Source organism: Quercus robur, chromosome 9, assembly GCF_932294415.1.
Source record: "Quercus robur chromosome 9, dhQueRobu3.1, whole genome shotgun sequence".
NCBI lineage: Eukaryota > Viridiplantae > Streptophyta > Magnoliopsida > Fagales > Fagaceae > Quercus > Quercus robur.
This window is the reverse complement of record NC_065542.1, coordinates 11,238,015-11,254,824: the sequence shown is the minus strand read 5'-3', so window position 1 is coordinate 11,254,824 and position 16,810 is coordinate 11,238,015. Positions and strand designations below refer to the sequence as shown.

Below are 16,810 nucleotides of genomic sequence, written 5' to 3'. Positions count from 1 at the left end.
AAGGGAGAGACCCTAGGCAACGCCGATGATGGAGGACTAGGCTTTGTCGACATCAATTCTTCTCTATCGACAAAAGCCTGCAAACCCAACTCAAAATTAGTGAATCAAACCCATTGTCTATTATTGCATATAGAGACAGTGCAAAAAGTGTGTGTGTGTGTGTGTGTGTGTGTGTGTGTGTGTGTGTGTGTGTGTGTTTTACCAATTATAGATTCCGACCTTGAAAGGGTCAGACTTTTTGTAAGAACAAGACCCGAAGTTCTCAATTTTGGAAGAGAATCGATCGATGAGAAGGGAATGGAGAGGAGGGAAGAGCGGAGGGAGGAAGGGGATTCGAAGAGGGTGGAAGTGAGGGAAGGAGGGGAGTGTGTTGGATCGAGAGTAGCTTGAGAGTTGAGGGTGGTCTGAGAGTTTTTTGAGATCAAGAGCTTAGGGTTTTTTTCAATTGTGTGGAGTTGAGGGATTTTTTTTATTTATTATTTATACTAAATGTTTAAGCCGCATTTAACCAAACACAGCTCCAGACATGTTTAAGCTGCGTTTAATCAAATGCAACTCTAAGCATCTTTTAAGCTACGTTTATTAAACGCAGCTCCAGACATATTGGGGAAAAAAAAAAAAGGATGCGTTTGTAGCCGTGTTTTCCTTCCTACCCAGCTAAACACAGCCTCACCATCACAAAACATGGCTTTAGAGCTAGTCTATAGCCACGTTTAGTAAACACGGCTATAGGTCCAGGGGTGGAGCTATGTTTTTCATAAATGCGGCTCAAAGTTTCACCTGTAGCCACGTTTTTGTAAAATGCGACTTAAAAACGCGTTTTTTGTAGTGGATGAAGAGGTAAACCAAATGGGGAAAAACTCTTTGAGGTCTTAACCACTAACCCTAAAGGAAAAAGAGGTCCATAATAATAGAATAGAAGTTTTACAAAATTCATATATTGGACTCTTTTATATGTGGACTCTGTCAAATGTGAACACCAGTTCACAACTTCAAAAACTCTCTTTAAAATTCACGCTACAAGCTTCAATGTATGTTGGATACAGCAACTTTAACTGGATCGTTGTATCTTCAAAAATCTTCACTTTGAACTCCTGTTGATGCTTTAAGAGAGCTTGGTTAAATCTAATCCTAGGTGTATAGTACATGGCTCTTTAAAAGTCTCAAAAAACGTGCTTGAAGGGTGTGTTTAGATACCATTTATTTTGCTAAATTTGAAAAAAATTTGTTGAAGTACTGTAGATAAAGATAAAAATTAGTTGAAATAGTATAGTAGGGCTCATGAATAGTAGCAAAAATAAACTAAATAGTGAAATAATTTTAATTTTTCATTTTAATCCAAACGCACACTAAATCTCCTTTATTTATACCTTGGCTTGAAATCCATGAAACACTAGATGCATGATGGCCAATTGAGCTGCATTAGGATTCTGTCAACCCAAATCTTGATTGATGAACATGAGTAATAAGTCTCAATCATGTGTGGAGAATGTGTGTCGAGAATCCTATACTTACAAATCTTTCTTAATAGAACTTGAAATATGCCTTAGTGTTCAAAATATACTACGCAAGTCACTAATTTAAGGATACATTTGCCCATGGTTTGTTAACCTAACACTATAGACTTAATATTCTAAACAGTCTTTAAAATTTTTTATTATATAATATTCATGAACATACTTTTATAGATCTTTTCTCGTAATGGAAATTTTTTTTTTTGGGGGGGGGGGGGGGGGGGGGGGGGAAGAACACTAGCCATAAGCAATGCATACGTATGCCATCACAATGAATAAAAGTGGTATATAGGATAATCTTCTTTAGTATGCTTATTTCATCAAGATTAACAGAAACTATAGTATAATGTCAAAAAAAATTTGGGCTCATTGAAGTCCACTTTTTCTTGTCGGCTACCACAAGGACACCTCTGATATATATAGAATTAATTTACACCCCTAGAATTTTCCCTTTTGTCAAAAATTTTGAATTATTGGAAATAATATGAGAAACACAACTCATCCAAAAAGACAAGGTGGATCATGTTTGCAGGTTGTCTTGTTTTAGGGTTGATTGTGACCAATCGTCAAAATGTCGAGAATTTTCTGATATTCATATAACCATGTTGAAGGCTATGTTAATTGTTCAACAATTCTTTGAATTTCAAGTTTCTAGTTAAGTTCATGGAAACACATGCGTTTTATCAATTGCAAAGTTCAAACATCCAGAAAAAAGTAATTCTATGCTTCATATCACCAACAAACTCCACTCGGTATTTTCTTTAGCTGGGAATATATTCTTCAAACTCACATGTCATTTGCTTATAAACATCGAGAATATTACTTCTATAACCAATCAGTTTTCTAGGTTACAGGATTTGCATAAATTTGGACCACCACCTGATAAGGACAAAATTTAGGTACAATATTTTAAGTGTTATTCCTTAGGTTCCCCTCTTAAGATTTTGTCATATGGTTCCTTAACTAAAAAATACACTTTTATCCTATGAGGAAAAATCCACATAACAGAATCTTAAAAGAGAAACCTAACAAACAAAACCTAAATATTGTACATAATTCTTGCCCACCTGATAAATAGTCCACAATCTGAGCAATTAACGTGTGATGAATTGTTCAGACCAATAACTGGGCCGTTATTGACTCCACCATCCAAATTTAACCAGGTGATAACCTAACCTTCTTTTAAATGTTCTAAGTAAGGTAATTATCCTTCTAAAAAAAAGTGAGGATATTACCATGCTGTCAAAAATTGGTTTAAAATTTTAATTTGACTTGGTTTAACTTTTTTTTTTTTTTAAGGTGAAAGGTAAGTTTATTTCTTGTTAAACAAGAATGGTTATCCTTGTTTAAGAATGAATGTATTTTTTGTGCACTAAGAAGATGTACTCCTTGTCCAAAAAAGGGTAGGTATTAAAGTCAAAAGATTTGGTGGCTTGTGCCCAAAGGTTCTCCCACATAGAGAGAGAACATAGAATTAGTTTAAGAGAGCCTTAGAGAAACTTTGTTATTTGTAAGTCCTCCCTTGAGTATGTAAGAGTTTGTAATCTCTCATTGATTTAGTGAATTCATCTCATGCTACTCATAGACGTAGGTTATTGCCAAATTAAATCACGTAAAATTTTGGTATTTTCTTTTGTGTTTTTGTGCCTATATTTCTATAAGGTTTTCTTTATTTATATTATTTATTTGTGAGATGTTTCTAATTAAAGACAATAATATTTAATTTCACAATCAATCTTGTGTGGGAGAGGTCTTTTCTCACAACAAATTTGTTCTCTTTAGAGGTCTTTTCTCACAACAAATTGATACCAGAAACACCATTGTTAACTGAGAGCAATCTGAATTGATATGCACTTCAAATATATACAATTAAATACAATGAACTTGAAATTAGACTTATATAGCAAATTAAGGCATTGCCTATGATTGGACATTTTTATATTTAATTTACATTCTTCCTTAAGCTCAAAGTAGAAACTTGAGGATAACTTGAGTTTGAATAGAATGTGAGATTTTGATTGAAACGTACGTAACTAAATAGAAGGTAGAGTGAACCAGTTTGGACTAGATTAAATGAAGCTCAGAAGATAGGTTACAATGAAGATTAAATTTGCACAAATATTTGAGGTTTGTGCAAATATCTGAGTACAATGCATATCATACATGTGGAGGTTGTGATAAGAAAAGTGGTCTAAAAATCACCACCTCAAGATGAAAGAGATGCATGATAATTGGAAAAGGTGTGATCCAAGTAGCACGACCGACAGATGACAAATGATAGAGAAAACTTGTTAAAATTATAAAAATCGATTCGCAAAGTCTAGCTAAAAGAACATTCATGTACTAAAACCATAAGACAATAAAGAATCAGAAACCAAATGCTGGGTGGAGGATATAGAATTTTAAAACTGGCTAAAAAAATTGGAAGACAGCTTAAAGTAGGATCATAGTTGATGGTTTTCTTCATTAAATTAAGAAAAAAAATGTTTTATTTAGGCAACCGCATCTCTTGCTCTACCATTCGGCCGGCCCTGGGTAAAAAAGACCTCCACTTTTGGATATAAACATATTTCCCGAAGATAGACTTAGCAAAGATGTGCTTTCATTGGATTTAATTCCTCCAAAATCATGAGCAATACAACAAACTTTAGGTGCTGAATTGGAATATATTTTATTTCCTTGTCTTGTCAAAAACGCAAACCACTAAAAACCGTAAAGTCAGATATGTTGATTCGATTCAAATATTCTTCTCTTGTAATTCTAAGAAAGTGTTTGATATGTGCTTGGGATTAACAACTTTCTATATTCCAATAAGAGCATGTCGATCGATCTTAAAATTATTTTCAAGAAAGTATTGTACTTCTAAATTATTTTTATTATTTTTTTAATAAATATGTTTTGGCCCAATTGGAGGGCGAATGGTATATTCGAATGAGTGACATCCTGGGGTAATACCAAAAATAGTTCACATATCAATTGTGCACCTCTTGGAATTTCTTTTAAATGGTATATAATGATGTGTCCAATGGAAACTTATATTGGTTGAGCCCTTCAAATTTGATGAGATAAACCATTTACTTAATTTGTAATGAAGAAAAGTAACAAGCTAGTTTGTACTGTGCATGACCTTTCATTTATTTGTAGCAATAAATATAAAACTCTTATTTTGCTAACATGTTAAGAAACATTCTTTGTTTCTTTTCTCAAAACAAAGGTTTGAAAACTATAAAACCACCGTACACCGACTCTACGGGTTGCTAATAACTCTTACTCTCTAATGAAAGCTGCATCAATACTTCTCTTTGTAATGCATTTTAAAAAATTATAGTCAAATATTCTTATGCTTTTGAAACGAAAAAGCAAAAAGCACTTCGAAATGCCAAACGTATCACATATTATGTATTACCAAATAACACCATAAATATTATAATTGTCATTTAGTGGAAATCTTGACACCGGCACTAGAGAACCAAAACAAGTAGCAATTGCCAATGTGCGGTTTCTCTAATTCTATGCCAAAAACTAACTAGAGTTTACAGGTTGCTTTCAATTGAAACAAATTTCAACAAAAGCCCCACATTAAGAACAAGTTGTCTACGTTTACGAGTTTACAATGACGTAGCTAGACAACATTTCTTGACCCCTGCACTAGAGAACCAAAACAAGTAGCAATTGCCAATGTGCGGTTTCTCTAATTCTATGCCAAAAACTAACCAGAGTTTACAGGTTGCTTTCAATTGAAACAAATTTAAACAGAAGCCCCCACATTAAGAATAAGTTGTTTACGTCCACGAGTTTACAATGACGTAGACAACATTTCTTTTTCCTTCCAATTTTTACGAGAGTAATGTTATAGACAAAAATAAATAAATAAATAAATAAAATAAAAATTATAACAGTTGAATTAGCCACCTTTTATTTTTATTAGTTCTTATTTTTATAACTATTTTTTTTACCTACTACTAACAATTTGCTATATCAACTTGGTGTGAAAATTTTCATCAAATTTTTTGTGTGTATAAACTTTTCTCTTTCTCTTGAAAAATGCTGAAAATACAATTAATTTTATTACAAAATATTTATAAACTGACGTGATTAGTGCCCCTTTAACAATTTAATAAATAGATATTTTGACTTTTTTGTGATTTGTATGGTTTATACCCCTTAAACATATTCTACTGTTCCCTTTTCACCTGTCTCCCCATTATATATATCCCCTCCCGGATTCAAAAATTAAAACAGCATTCTTAGGTACTTGCTTATAGACTCTGGTTGTTGGGACCATTTCTTCATCTTAGAATTGTCTTTCCAAGGCAAAAAAAACATGGGAGATAAGTTGCACCTGGCAATGGGAGTCATGGGTACTTCCTTCTTTTCTTGCTTTCTCAGCTTCCAATCAGTATTATTTTTGTCCAAAAAGTCCACCTACTAATTATTCTTGACTTCTGTTTGCTTGCAGGAAATGCTACTTCTTTGTTACTTTATGCTGTGCCCATGTAATATTGTCAACATGCTATTCTTCTTATTCAATTCCAATTAGCAATACTTGATAGATTTGAACCACTTGATCGAACATGTAACTTACATATATATTTCTATTTTGGGTTTTTCTATGTTTCCAGATTAACTTTTGTAAGAGTCATAAAGATGAAAAGCACAGAGGAGTTTTCATGTATTCCGTACATCATTTCACTATTTAACTGTCTCCTTTATACTTGGTATGGATTGCCAGTCGTAAGCTACAGGTGGGAAAATTTCGCTGTAGTTTCCACCAATGGTATAGGGATTCTTCTTGAGTTCTCCTATATTGCCATCTATTTCTGGTACGCTTCTGCTAAAAATAAGGCAAGTTCCACATTTCATCTCTAATAGCAAATTTCTGTCTGTATACTTGTTATATTATTCATAATTTTTAATAACTCAACAAATTTTACAATATTTTGCTCAGTTGCTAAGATATCAAGTTGAGATTGATGTACGCGTTGTCACTAATTATTATCTAATCAAAACATGCAACCTCCAACAAGTTATAAAATTTGTTATGTACATATACAGTACTGTTGTATACTCCATTATTATTGTCATTATTCTTACACATGCATATGCTGAGAGGTATTAGCCAAGTTCTTCATTTGTACTGAGTTGAGCATGTATGCATGTTGAACAGGGTGCCCTATTTATAATTTCATGCAAGTTGTATATATTTTGTGACAAACATATATAGGTTTTCCATGTTGCTACATTAAAATAGTGCATACGTGCATATAGATTTATATATTTAGGTGAAGATTAATATTGATCTTGATGTATGAAAACCATGTGGTGCAGAAGAAGGCAGCTATGATATTGACACCTGGTATTGTGGTCATCTGCATCAGCATCGTTATCTCAGCTTTTGTTTTCCATGATCACCATCATCGAAAGATATTTATCGGGAGTGTAGGGCTGCTGGCTTCTGCAGCAATGTATGGTTCTCCACTAGTGGTTATGGTGAGGCATCGTATCTCTTAATCTGATCTGATGAAAGTGTTCTTTGGAGCAACCTAGCTAAGTGTACAACATGGAACTTTTTGAATGATGTTACAGATTTTATTATATGAACTTTACAAATCGATGTATCATCTTTTTTAAAACGCAAAACAAAAAAATAATTAAGAAATTTTTTTTCTTATATTACTAATGTGACACTGATTATATTTATTCTCATGTTAGTAAAATTAGCAAGTTAACATTTTTTTATTAATATTTCAAATCCGCAAATGATGTCACATATACGCATGCTACTTTATTCTAAGTTCATATATATCTTGTGTTAATTAATTTTTTCATTACTAGAAAAAATATGTTGTTACTATCAGCATATAACTTTATTCTATTGCAGAAGCAAGTGATAGTTACGAAGAGCGTGGAATTCATGCCATTCTACTTATCCTTGTTCTCATTCCTAGCAAGTTCATTTTGGCTGGCTTATGGACTAGTGAGCCATGAGCTATTTCTTGCGGTTTGTCTCATAACTAAACTCATCTGGTTTCTTTATTGTTGAAACAACAACTTCTAGAGCTCATAAAACTTACATTAGACATAGGATTTTCTAACTTGAATTTCTAAACTTGGGCAGGCTCCAAATCTGCTTGGTAGTCCCTTAGGCTTCCTTCAACTTGTGATCTACTTTAAGTACAGGAAGTGGGGAGTTGTAGAAGAACCAAAAAAATGGGATTTGGAAAAGGATGGTGAGAAATCAAAGCAGCTGCAGCCTGTGATTAATGACAGTACTAATGGCATAAGTTGAAGAAATTAACTAAGATATGATTAGGTTTCGTTTTATCTACTAGCGGTGTCCCAAATTATATATAATGGGTCCCTATGAATTGTAATTCAGGACATTACGCGCGCTGTCTTTTATCTTATATGGTGGTTTGTGCTGTTCCCAGAGGTTTGTGCTGTGTAAGGAACTTTATGTTTTTAAGCAATACATTTCAATAAAGCTGCAAAGGAGGTAGCAATTACTTTCTATCATATATATCATCTTCTTTTCTTTCGTTATATGTATGGTGAAATTTTCTCTCGAAGACTTGAACCACGGTTTTTACCTTTTACTCACAAGAATTTTATACTTGTAGAGTGATTATTACGCTAAAGGTGCATGATGTGAAGCATATTAAGTGAGGAATGTCATAAAAGGAAAATAAGTTTTTTCACGCGCAGCGCAATGTGCTGCCAAAGACAGCATCTCACAAACAACGAAAAAAGGAATGAGAGAGAGAAAAAGAAGAAGCATCTTGCGCTGATAGTCATAGAGAGTGATTTTGTTCATTCTTTCTGTTCTAAGAAAACCATTTCGTCAAATTATGTGTAAAACCAAGAACAATGACATAACATAAATTCTGAGATTTAGCTATGCTTAGAACAAAATAAACTGAATTCGGTGTTATAAATAAATAAATAAATAAAAAACAATGTATCCATTTGAAAAATATAACCCGTAAATGAATTATGAATTCATATGCCCGTAAAATGTCCAAATGCAATCCTCTTTGCCTAGTCATTGCAATTACAAGTGCATTCTAGATATCTTTGTAAAAATTTATGCTTGCTCTTATATATATTTCGACAATTAGACTCCAATTAAGGCCATGAAAGATAGGAATGACTTGGCAGAGATATATTTAGTGAGGGTTTGGATACACGTTTGCGTTTAAAGTTTACGTTTTCTGGCTTTTTTTTTTTTTTGTTCCCAGTGCATGAACAGTAACATCACATGAGTTTACTATATGCAGGAGACAAAATGCACATAGTTCACGCACAGTTCACAGGTCTCACGGTACTATTCACACATTAAAAAATTATTTTACTACAGTTTTCAAGTTTCAATTTTCAATTTTAGCAAAAATAAGTTGTATCCAAACGAACCCTTAATATTTGGCGTTTGTTTGTCAAATCACAAAACCAACCGCCAATTTGAATAATTTTTATTACAATCATAACTAGACATGAGAAGAATAAAAGATATATCCTCTTTGGCTTTGCATATATTGAACATAATTTTGAAGAAGAATATGTCCTGAGAACCCATTCAGCATCTACAAATGCAAATAACCCGTCATCATCCAATATGCCCGATGACCCACTACCACGCAATTAAAAGGAAATAGAAAACTCAAACTCTAAAACAAATCAAGAACTGAATTTGGAATATATATTATGTCACTATGTATATGGACCGTTGTTTAAGAACTTGCGACGTGAGTTGAACCCATTCACAACCAATTGAAAAGAATCAGTTCTAACACAACCATATATACCTTGTCAGAATTTTAATTAGTCTTAGTCAAATTTCAGGTGAAAAAATCATGTGTTAAAAGGGTTTTTTTTAAATGTTACAAACTTAGAAAAAGTTATTTGTAAGGAGTTGAAAGAAGATATTTGATCAAGCGGATCAAAATCAGAACTCGGTCAAGCAATCATTTAAGTCAGACGAAAACTTTATGAGACTCTTACGCAACCCTCACTTAAGCAAGATTATAGAACAAGAAATCCTAATTCTACACGAAGTCTAATTGGAGGCAAACTGTAACCTACTTTTATGAAAAAAAATTAGGACCACACAATTTTATGCCCATAACTTTGTCATAATTCTAATATGTGTATGAAATTTCCTCCTAAATACTTGAATCTCGACCCTTTCCCCCCACACCCCACAAGCATTTATACTTGTGGAGTGACCGCGGTAATATCATAATTCTAATATTTCAATTGTGAGTAATAAAGAAAAAAATAGTTAGTTCATTTGAAATTGACAAGCAACCAATCACGATGTGTCTCATAAGACAATTATGAAAAACGTGGTCCAGATCCTAGAATTATTACTCTACCTTTATATTATCATATACTTCTTGATGCACAACTTTCTTTTAACTTTCAAAACAAAAGAAAGTTGCAAACCAAAGTAGATTATAAAGTGCCTTCCCTTGGGAGTAAAAGTCGAAAAAACCTTGTGTTTTTCCAACCTCAGGAGCCAATATGTGAGCTAAGTTGTTTTCCTTAAAACCACATAAGTATATCTAGTGAGTTCATTTGGTGATCTCTCCTAGATAGTTCTTTGGAGTATTAGAGTTTTGGTAGTTGCCAAAAAGTTCTTTCATGGAGGAGGTTTCTATAAAAGAATTCTGGAGTACCTGGCCATTATAGTGGGAGGCGAATTAATGGCTCATTTGTTAGGCTTGCACAGATAAGCCACAAAGTTTTTGTAGGTTCTAATTGAGGTATTCATTTCTTCTTTAGTGAATTTCCTACGAGATTGGGTACCCACAAAGTGGCTTTTTATTTTTTATTTTCTGTTTTCTATTGAGGAGTTATTTAAATGTTTTCAACTTTATCAACAAACTAGTAGGGGTTGCACGTGCAAGCTAAGGCACGTGCTGCCCCTTGAGTGAAAAATTTTAGATAGAATTTTTTTTTTTTTTTTAAGTAGTATCAAATCATGTATTTAAATTTATAATAATTATTTAACATATGATTATCTATTTAGTATAGTAATTTTTTAGAACCTATTTACTAAAGATAATATCTACTGACAAATTTTTTTTACCAAGAATGATAACAAATGTGGTCATCTTCCAACAATAAACAACTAAGTTTTGATAAAACATTATCACAATATTTAAATTTTCGTAATAAATGATAACATATGTTACAATTGAAACTCTTCATCAAATTAAATACCTACAACCAAAATTAAATATCTACAACCATTTGCAATGAATATTTTATTATTCGTACTTCCGTCTTTATCATTTTATTTTATGAGTCTAACTACAATGGTTAGCTTACTTAATTTTTAATGAGCACTTTTTTAGAAAGAAAAGAAAAAAAAAATAACAAAAGACATATGTCATTAAAGTTTCTATTAGATCAAAATTATAAATCTAGAAGATTTAAACCTCTAATAAATTAGTGTTCTCTAGGTAACAAATAGAATACCATAGATCACCATTTTACTTTTTAAGTATGACTAACACATAAAACTCTGATATATAAAGAAAAATTTTAGAACATTAAAATTTAGTGAGGTATTTTAGACATTACACAATGAAATATTCTAGGAATCATAAGATTTTGTTAAGATTTAACTAAGAGAGTAACAACAAGGACTATATGCTTGTGTACAAAATATAAAGGAGGAAATTATTCAACTTTAAAGTTGGGGAAGAAACTATTCCAAACATAAAGGGGGAAAGTACTTTTGTTAGGTTCTAAGGATTTAGGATCTAAATGTTTTAGAACTTCAATGTGTACCATTGGCAAACCATGATCAAAACTTAGAGTCTAGATTTAGGCTGCTCAAAATATGTTTATTGTGAATTTGGAATCGAGTAATTGCAGAAAATTACTATTCACTTTCTGCAGAATTTTCCGACTCAAGTCCAAGCCCATATGACGTGTAGGGTTTCATGTTTTGCCTTAAGTATAAAAGGAAAAAACCCTAGCCACGTTTTTATGTTGTTGTTTATGCTGTGTGTGTGAATCTTTTGTGAGATCTAGAGGTGTTTGCCTTCATACACACTTAAGGTTATCAAGATCAAGATTGATGTCGAGAGCTTGATGATCGCTTTAGTTGCTGCATAAAGAGTTTAAAGAAAAACACAAGTGGGTGAACTTATGGTTGTTGTGGATCAAGAAAGAAGTAGTCCGTGGATTTGGAGCTGTCACGTGGTCGTGGTAGTAAGTTTTCTACTCGAGGTAGTAATAGGATGTTATTGATCTAAGCCTCTTTTGTAAAATTTCAATTCTTTCATAGTAGATCTGTTTTACCTTGAGAATAGTTATGTTAAATCCTCTCCGGGTTTTTTACCTGTTTGGTTTTCCTGGGTTATCATATCATTGTGTTCTTTATTTTCCGCATTATTTACATGATATGATTTACTTGTGTTAACCTAGATTTGAATAATTTACCTAAGTAATCACTTGGCTAAATAATTAAGTTAATCTGTTTGTGTTTTAAGGGGTTTAAAAAAGTACAACTTTTTTCTATAAATTTTTTTTTTTTTTTGGGTACAACTATATGTTTTTTACTTTAAACAATGTGTTTAAAAAAACCCAAGAAAACTGCCCATAAAATTATGAATTTTGACTCAACAAAATGGCTATAAAAAAAAAAATCAGGAACACAATAAATGTCATAATATTTTTTCAATACCTTTATTTTAACTATAGTGGGCCCTAGTATGATATTTTATAATTTTATTTTAAAGTAATGCTATATCCACAACATTTTCACAGTAAATTAATCCTAAATGGTAAATTGTTATTGATTTTTAATTGGGACAACCACTTTAAACTATGCATTAAAAAAACCAACAGAAGAAAATTGTGTATGAAACAGTGAATTTTTACATACCAAATTTGACTAAACAAAAAAAAGAAGTCTAGGAACACAACAAAATGTCACAATATTTTTACAATACCTTTATTTTCAGCCGTGGTAAGTTTTGGTTTGATATATTATTATTCATTTTATAGAAATGCTATCTCCATAATATTTCCATAGCAAATTCTAAATGGCAAGTTGTTATGATTTTAAAATGGACCCACGACTGATATCACTTTTTTATCCATCAATAATAGCTTATCACCTATGATTTGTTGTGAAATTAATATGAAAATGTTGTGGACTTAGCAAATTTTTATTTGATCTATAAGAAACTAAGATCTTAACAATTGTGAAAATATTGTGATAACAACAAGTGTTACAAGTTACAATATTTTCACAAAAAATTTATTTTCAGTTGTAGTTGATTACAGTCTCATATTTTATTATTTTATTTCAACCTTTAAAAAATTGACACCTTAGTCATTGTGTATTGTGAAATTAGTTATGTCAGTATAACAATATATATGCCAGCTCATATAAATTTTTTTTTTAACAGCGCACCCGATGACTGGAAAAAAACAAAAAGAAGAGAAATGGCTAATGAAGTGATGAACAGTACCTATTGAATAAATCAAAAACTACTATAGCTTTTACACATTCACACAACAAGTGATACAACATTTTTACAAAATATTTATTTTCAGTTGTGGCTGGTCACAATCTTATATTTTATTATTTTATTTCGACTTATAAGAAATTGACACCTCAATAATTGTAAAAATATTGTGAAATTTTTTATGTCAGTATAACAATACCTTTATTTTTAGTTGTGATTAGTTCCAATATAATATTTTATTTTGACTTATAAGGAATTAACATCTCAACAATTGTAAAAATATTGTGACAATTTAATGTGTTAACTAACAGCTATATATATATATATAAACAAAACTTAGGTACAGTAACTTATGTGTTGTTCCTTAGGTCCCTCTCATAAGATTCAAGTATGTAGTTACTTAACTAAAAAATACACTTCCTTCCCATGAGAAAAAATCTGCATGGCAGAATCTTAAAAGAGAAACTCAAGAAACAACACCTAAGTAATACACCTAAGTCTTACTCTATATATATATATATATATATATAAAGAGTTGACTGGGCGATATTACCCAAAAAAAAATGGCCATTGAACAATGCAAATTGAACCAAAAAAAAAAAAAAAATTGTAGCTACTATTATAGATTTATGCATTCACACTTTTATTATGAAAGTATTGTGAATGTAGCACTTCTTTTTTCATAATACCTTTATTTTTAGTTGTGGTTAGTTCTAGCATGCTATTTTATTTGGACTTATAAGGAATTAACACCTCAACAATTACAAAAATATTGTGACAATTTATTGTGTTAACTTATATATAAAAAATAATAAAAAAAGTAGACCAGACGATATTACCCGAAGGAAGAAAAAAAAAAAAAACAAAGACACAACGAAACAGTGCTAAGTATTGAATAAACCAAATTACTGTAGAAAACACCGTTGCTTTAGCGCATTGGCGCTTTTTATATATAGATATGTGATATGCTATTTATTGCTTTTAGGTTTTAGTGATAAGTGTTGGGTGAAGAGAGTTTGACTCTGGTTAATTAATTCAATTACCTAAGTTGATTAATTAGGTTTAACTGCATGAAAATCATGGAGGCACCAACAAATCACCAAAAATACTAAATGCAGTTGAAAATAAATTTGACACGGTAATTTGTTGACAAATGAGGAAAATCTCGCAAAGCAAAAACTTCATCGGGTGATTTTAAGGTCACCACTCTCAAAAATCCACTAATCAACATTCAAGCGGTTATAAGTATAAAGAATTTTTCCAACTACCTTGACCTATCCCGAAATACTAACTTACAGTTGAACTTTCGCTCCAATACCCAATTGGACTTGACCTTGTAGTTGTCTTCTTTTTTTTAATGCACAAACCTCCAATTTGTGACTAACTCCTTTGTACAGATCCTTGTATGTGACTAACTTCATAGCAACCTTTTGATTGTTGTAGTTGATTTGTAACAACTTCACATAGAAACACCAATAAGATCTTCAATGTTGGTGCTAGAGAATTTGTTTGGTTACAAAACCCAAAAGCGTACAAGAAATGTAGTAAGAACTCTTCTTTTGTAGAAGGAGGCTAAGGTTTCAAAAAGAAAATCTTAATTATATCAAAAATAGCCTTTTAGAATTAAAATGTTGCAGACTATATCAAAAATCCCGTAAGCTTGATAGATTGAAAGGAATCGAAACAAGTATCGAGCTTCAATAAATTTCGATAGATCGACAGGTATCGAGGAGGTATTAAGATCTGCAGATTCAACTTTTCTTGAGCAGTTCTTAAGTAATCTTCATATCTTTAATATAACCACTTGTAATGATCATCTTAAACTTACTTAAATTTATCCAAATACAAGTAAAGTACGTTTTGTCATAGAACATACCAATTACATAAAAATATGAACCTAACAATAAGTATTGTTGTTATGCAATCTAACAAATTGCTAACTTTGGACTTAATTATATATTTATCATATTCAATAAATTAAACCAAGGTAGATCTATGGTTTCCTTCTCTTGGGATGGAGCAACAAAATAAAATTTAAAATAAATTATAAAAAATTAAAAAAAAATATAAATAAATAAATAAAAACTCATTTTGTTTCTACAACCCTGTGAGCCAAATTAAATATGTGATCGGTGAGTTCGTTATTGATATCTCTAAAGAGTTCTTTGGAGTACCAAAGTTTTGGCGGTTTTGGACTAGTTCATTTGTGGATATACACAGTTTCTATAGAAGAATTTTTGAGTTTTGGGGCCACTGCGGTGGGAGGCGAACGAGACATTTGTTAAAGCTTTCATAGAGAGTTTAGGTTACAAAGGTAATTATAAGTTCTGACTACTGTAATAATTTCTTCTATAGTAATTTCCTATAGGGTTGGGTACCCTCAAAATGATTTTTCCTTCAAAGAGTTCTTCAAAGGTTTTCCACTTCATCACAAAATCGGTGTTAGCTATTTAATTACTACTTTTAGATTTTGGTGATATTTATTGTGATTGTGTAATCTAACAAATTATATTAACTTTGTAGTTAATTAGAAAATTAAAGTAGTCATAGTTAATCAATTAATCCCTTGCTTAGAAGTTTGGGGTCTAAATCATATATTATCAATTGGTATCAAATCCTAGATACACTGGATTAGGAATCTATCCCTGAGGACACTTACCTAGCTTTTAGGGTCACTAAGTACAAAACTTTGACCAATATTAGAATGGTTTTGAAAACTCTTTAGGATAAACCATATTAACAAAAAACTCAAAAGCTTAACAAAGATTATAAAAGCAAGATCAACAACCTTTCTGGGAGATTTAAAAAAAAAAATACATTTTTCCCCCTAAAACTATGAAAGAAAGAGGAAGAATGTATGTAATAGATCCTCATGGCCTTGAGGTTTTTTATATAGGTATGGGGGGGGGGGGGGGGGGGGTGGGGGGAGAGGGGGGGTTGTTGTGCATATCACAAAATCCCTAAAATGCCCTTGAAAATTGTGGGCTCGGCAAGTTTTATATAAGAAAAGCGGTCTTAGGGTTCTTTGCCTCTAGGTGTGCATACACAATTGCATGCACCAACCATGCATACACAATTGTATGTAGTAACAATGTGAGCCTTTTGGATGTATGAACTCAAATACTGGTTCAAAAGCATGTAAATATTATTGGTAGTAAATTGTCCAATGCGTTTAACAAAATAAGCCCAAAATAAATAACCCAATCTGATCCAAACCAATATAATGTGGTTTGGTTTAGATTTATTATTTTTATACTGTTTTACTCGGACTTAGTTGATGTGCATTTGTTTATACCAAAGTTGATGGACATAGTTAGTGACATGCTTAGCAATGAGATAATCAAATTAAAAGTGTCACACTCAGATGAGTCACAAGTCACAATACACTACATATTGTTCAATGGCTAATAGGCATAAACACAATTAGTTAATGTCATAATGAGAACATTAATTTATAATTAGTGATTGTCAGTGGGTAGATTGAAATCATTATCTTCTAACTTACTAATAGCTTAAAACTTTAATTATTCTATCTATTGGTCCACTACAGTAATAGTAAGGATACAACTTATTTCTTAATAATTTTTACAAATTATTAGTTCAACATTTTTCTATCGAAGGATATTGACACAATTTTCAATCCCAATCTAATTTTTCAAGAACTTTAAAAAATTATTTAAAAAAATTCAATCCCAATCTGCAAGTTTCTGCTTTTCACAAACAATTCCTTAAATTTTGTCTTTAAACGGCCACGCGTCATAAATCTGTGTTTCAAACTCTGCAAAAACATAAAAACTCCATGCACGAAGC

General features: G+C 31.6%; 1 protein-coding gene across 1 annotated transcript; it reads left to right on the top strand.

Moving 5' to 3' along the window:
* The first annotated feature begins 5,736 nt into the window (after nucleotides 1-5,736).
* Nucleotides 5,737-8,032, top strand: LOC126699709 (bidirectional sugar transporter SWEET3). Its single transcript, XM_050397660.1, has 6 exons — nucleotides 5,737-5,875; nucleotides 5,974-6,010; nucleotides 6,137-6,359; nucleotides 6,843-7,004; nucleotides 7,396-7,515; nucleotides 7,633-8,032. Exons 1-6 carry the CDS (start codon nucleotides 5,839-5,841, stop codon nucleotides 7,801-7,803), a joined length of 750 nt encoding a protein of 249 aa, XP_050253617.1. The 5' UTR covers nucleotides 5,737-5,838; the 3' UTR covers nucleotides 7,804-8,032.
* Nucleotides 8,033-16,810: the final 8,778 nt, after the last annotated feature.

Excerpts from the sequence above, each read along its gene's own strand:
- LOC126699709 (XM_050397660.1), top strand. The coding sequence starts at position 5,839 with ATGGGAGATAAGTTGCACCTGGCAATGGGAGTCATGG. Across the intron at positions 5,876-5,973 it reads CCTGGCAATGGGAGTCATGG|GAAATGCTACTTCTTTGTTA; the intron begins GTACTTCCTTCT and ends GTTTGCTTGCAG. Across the intron at positions 6,360-6,842 it reads ACGCTTCTGCTAAAAATAAG|AAGAAGGCAGCTATGATATT; the intron begins GCAAGTTCCACA and ends CATGTGGTGCAG.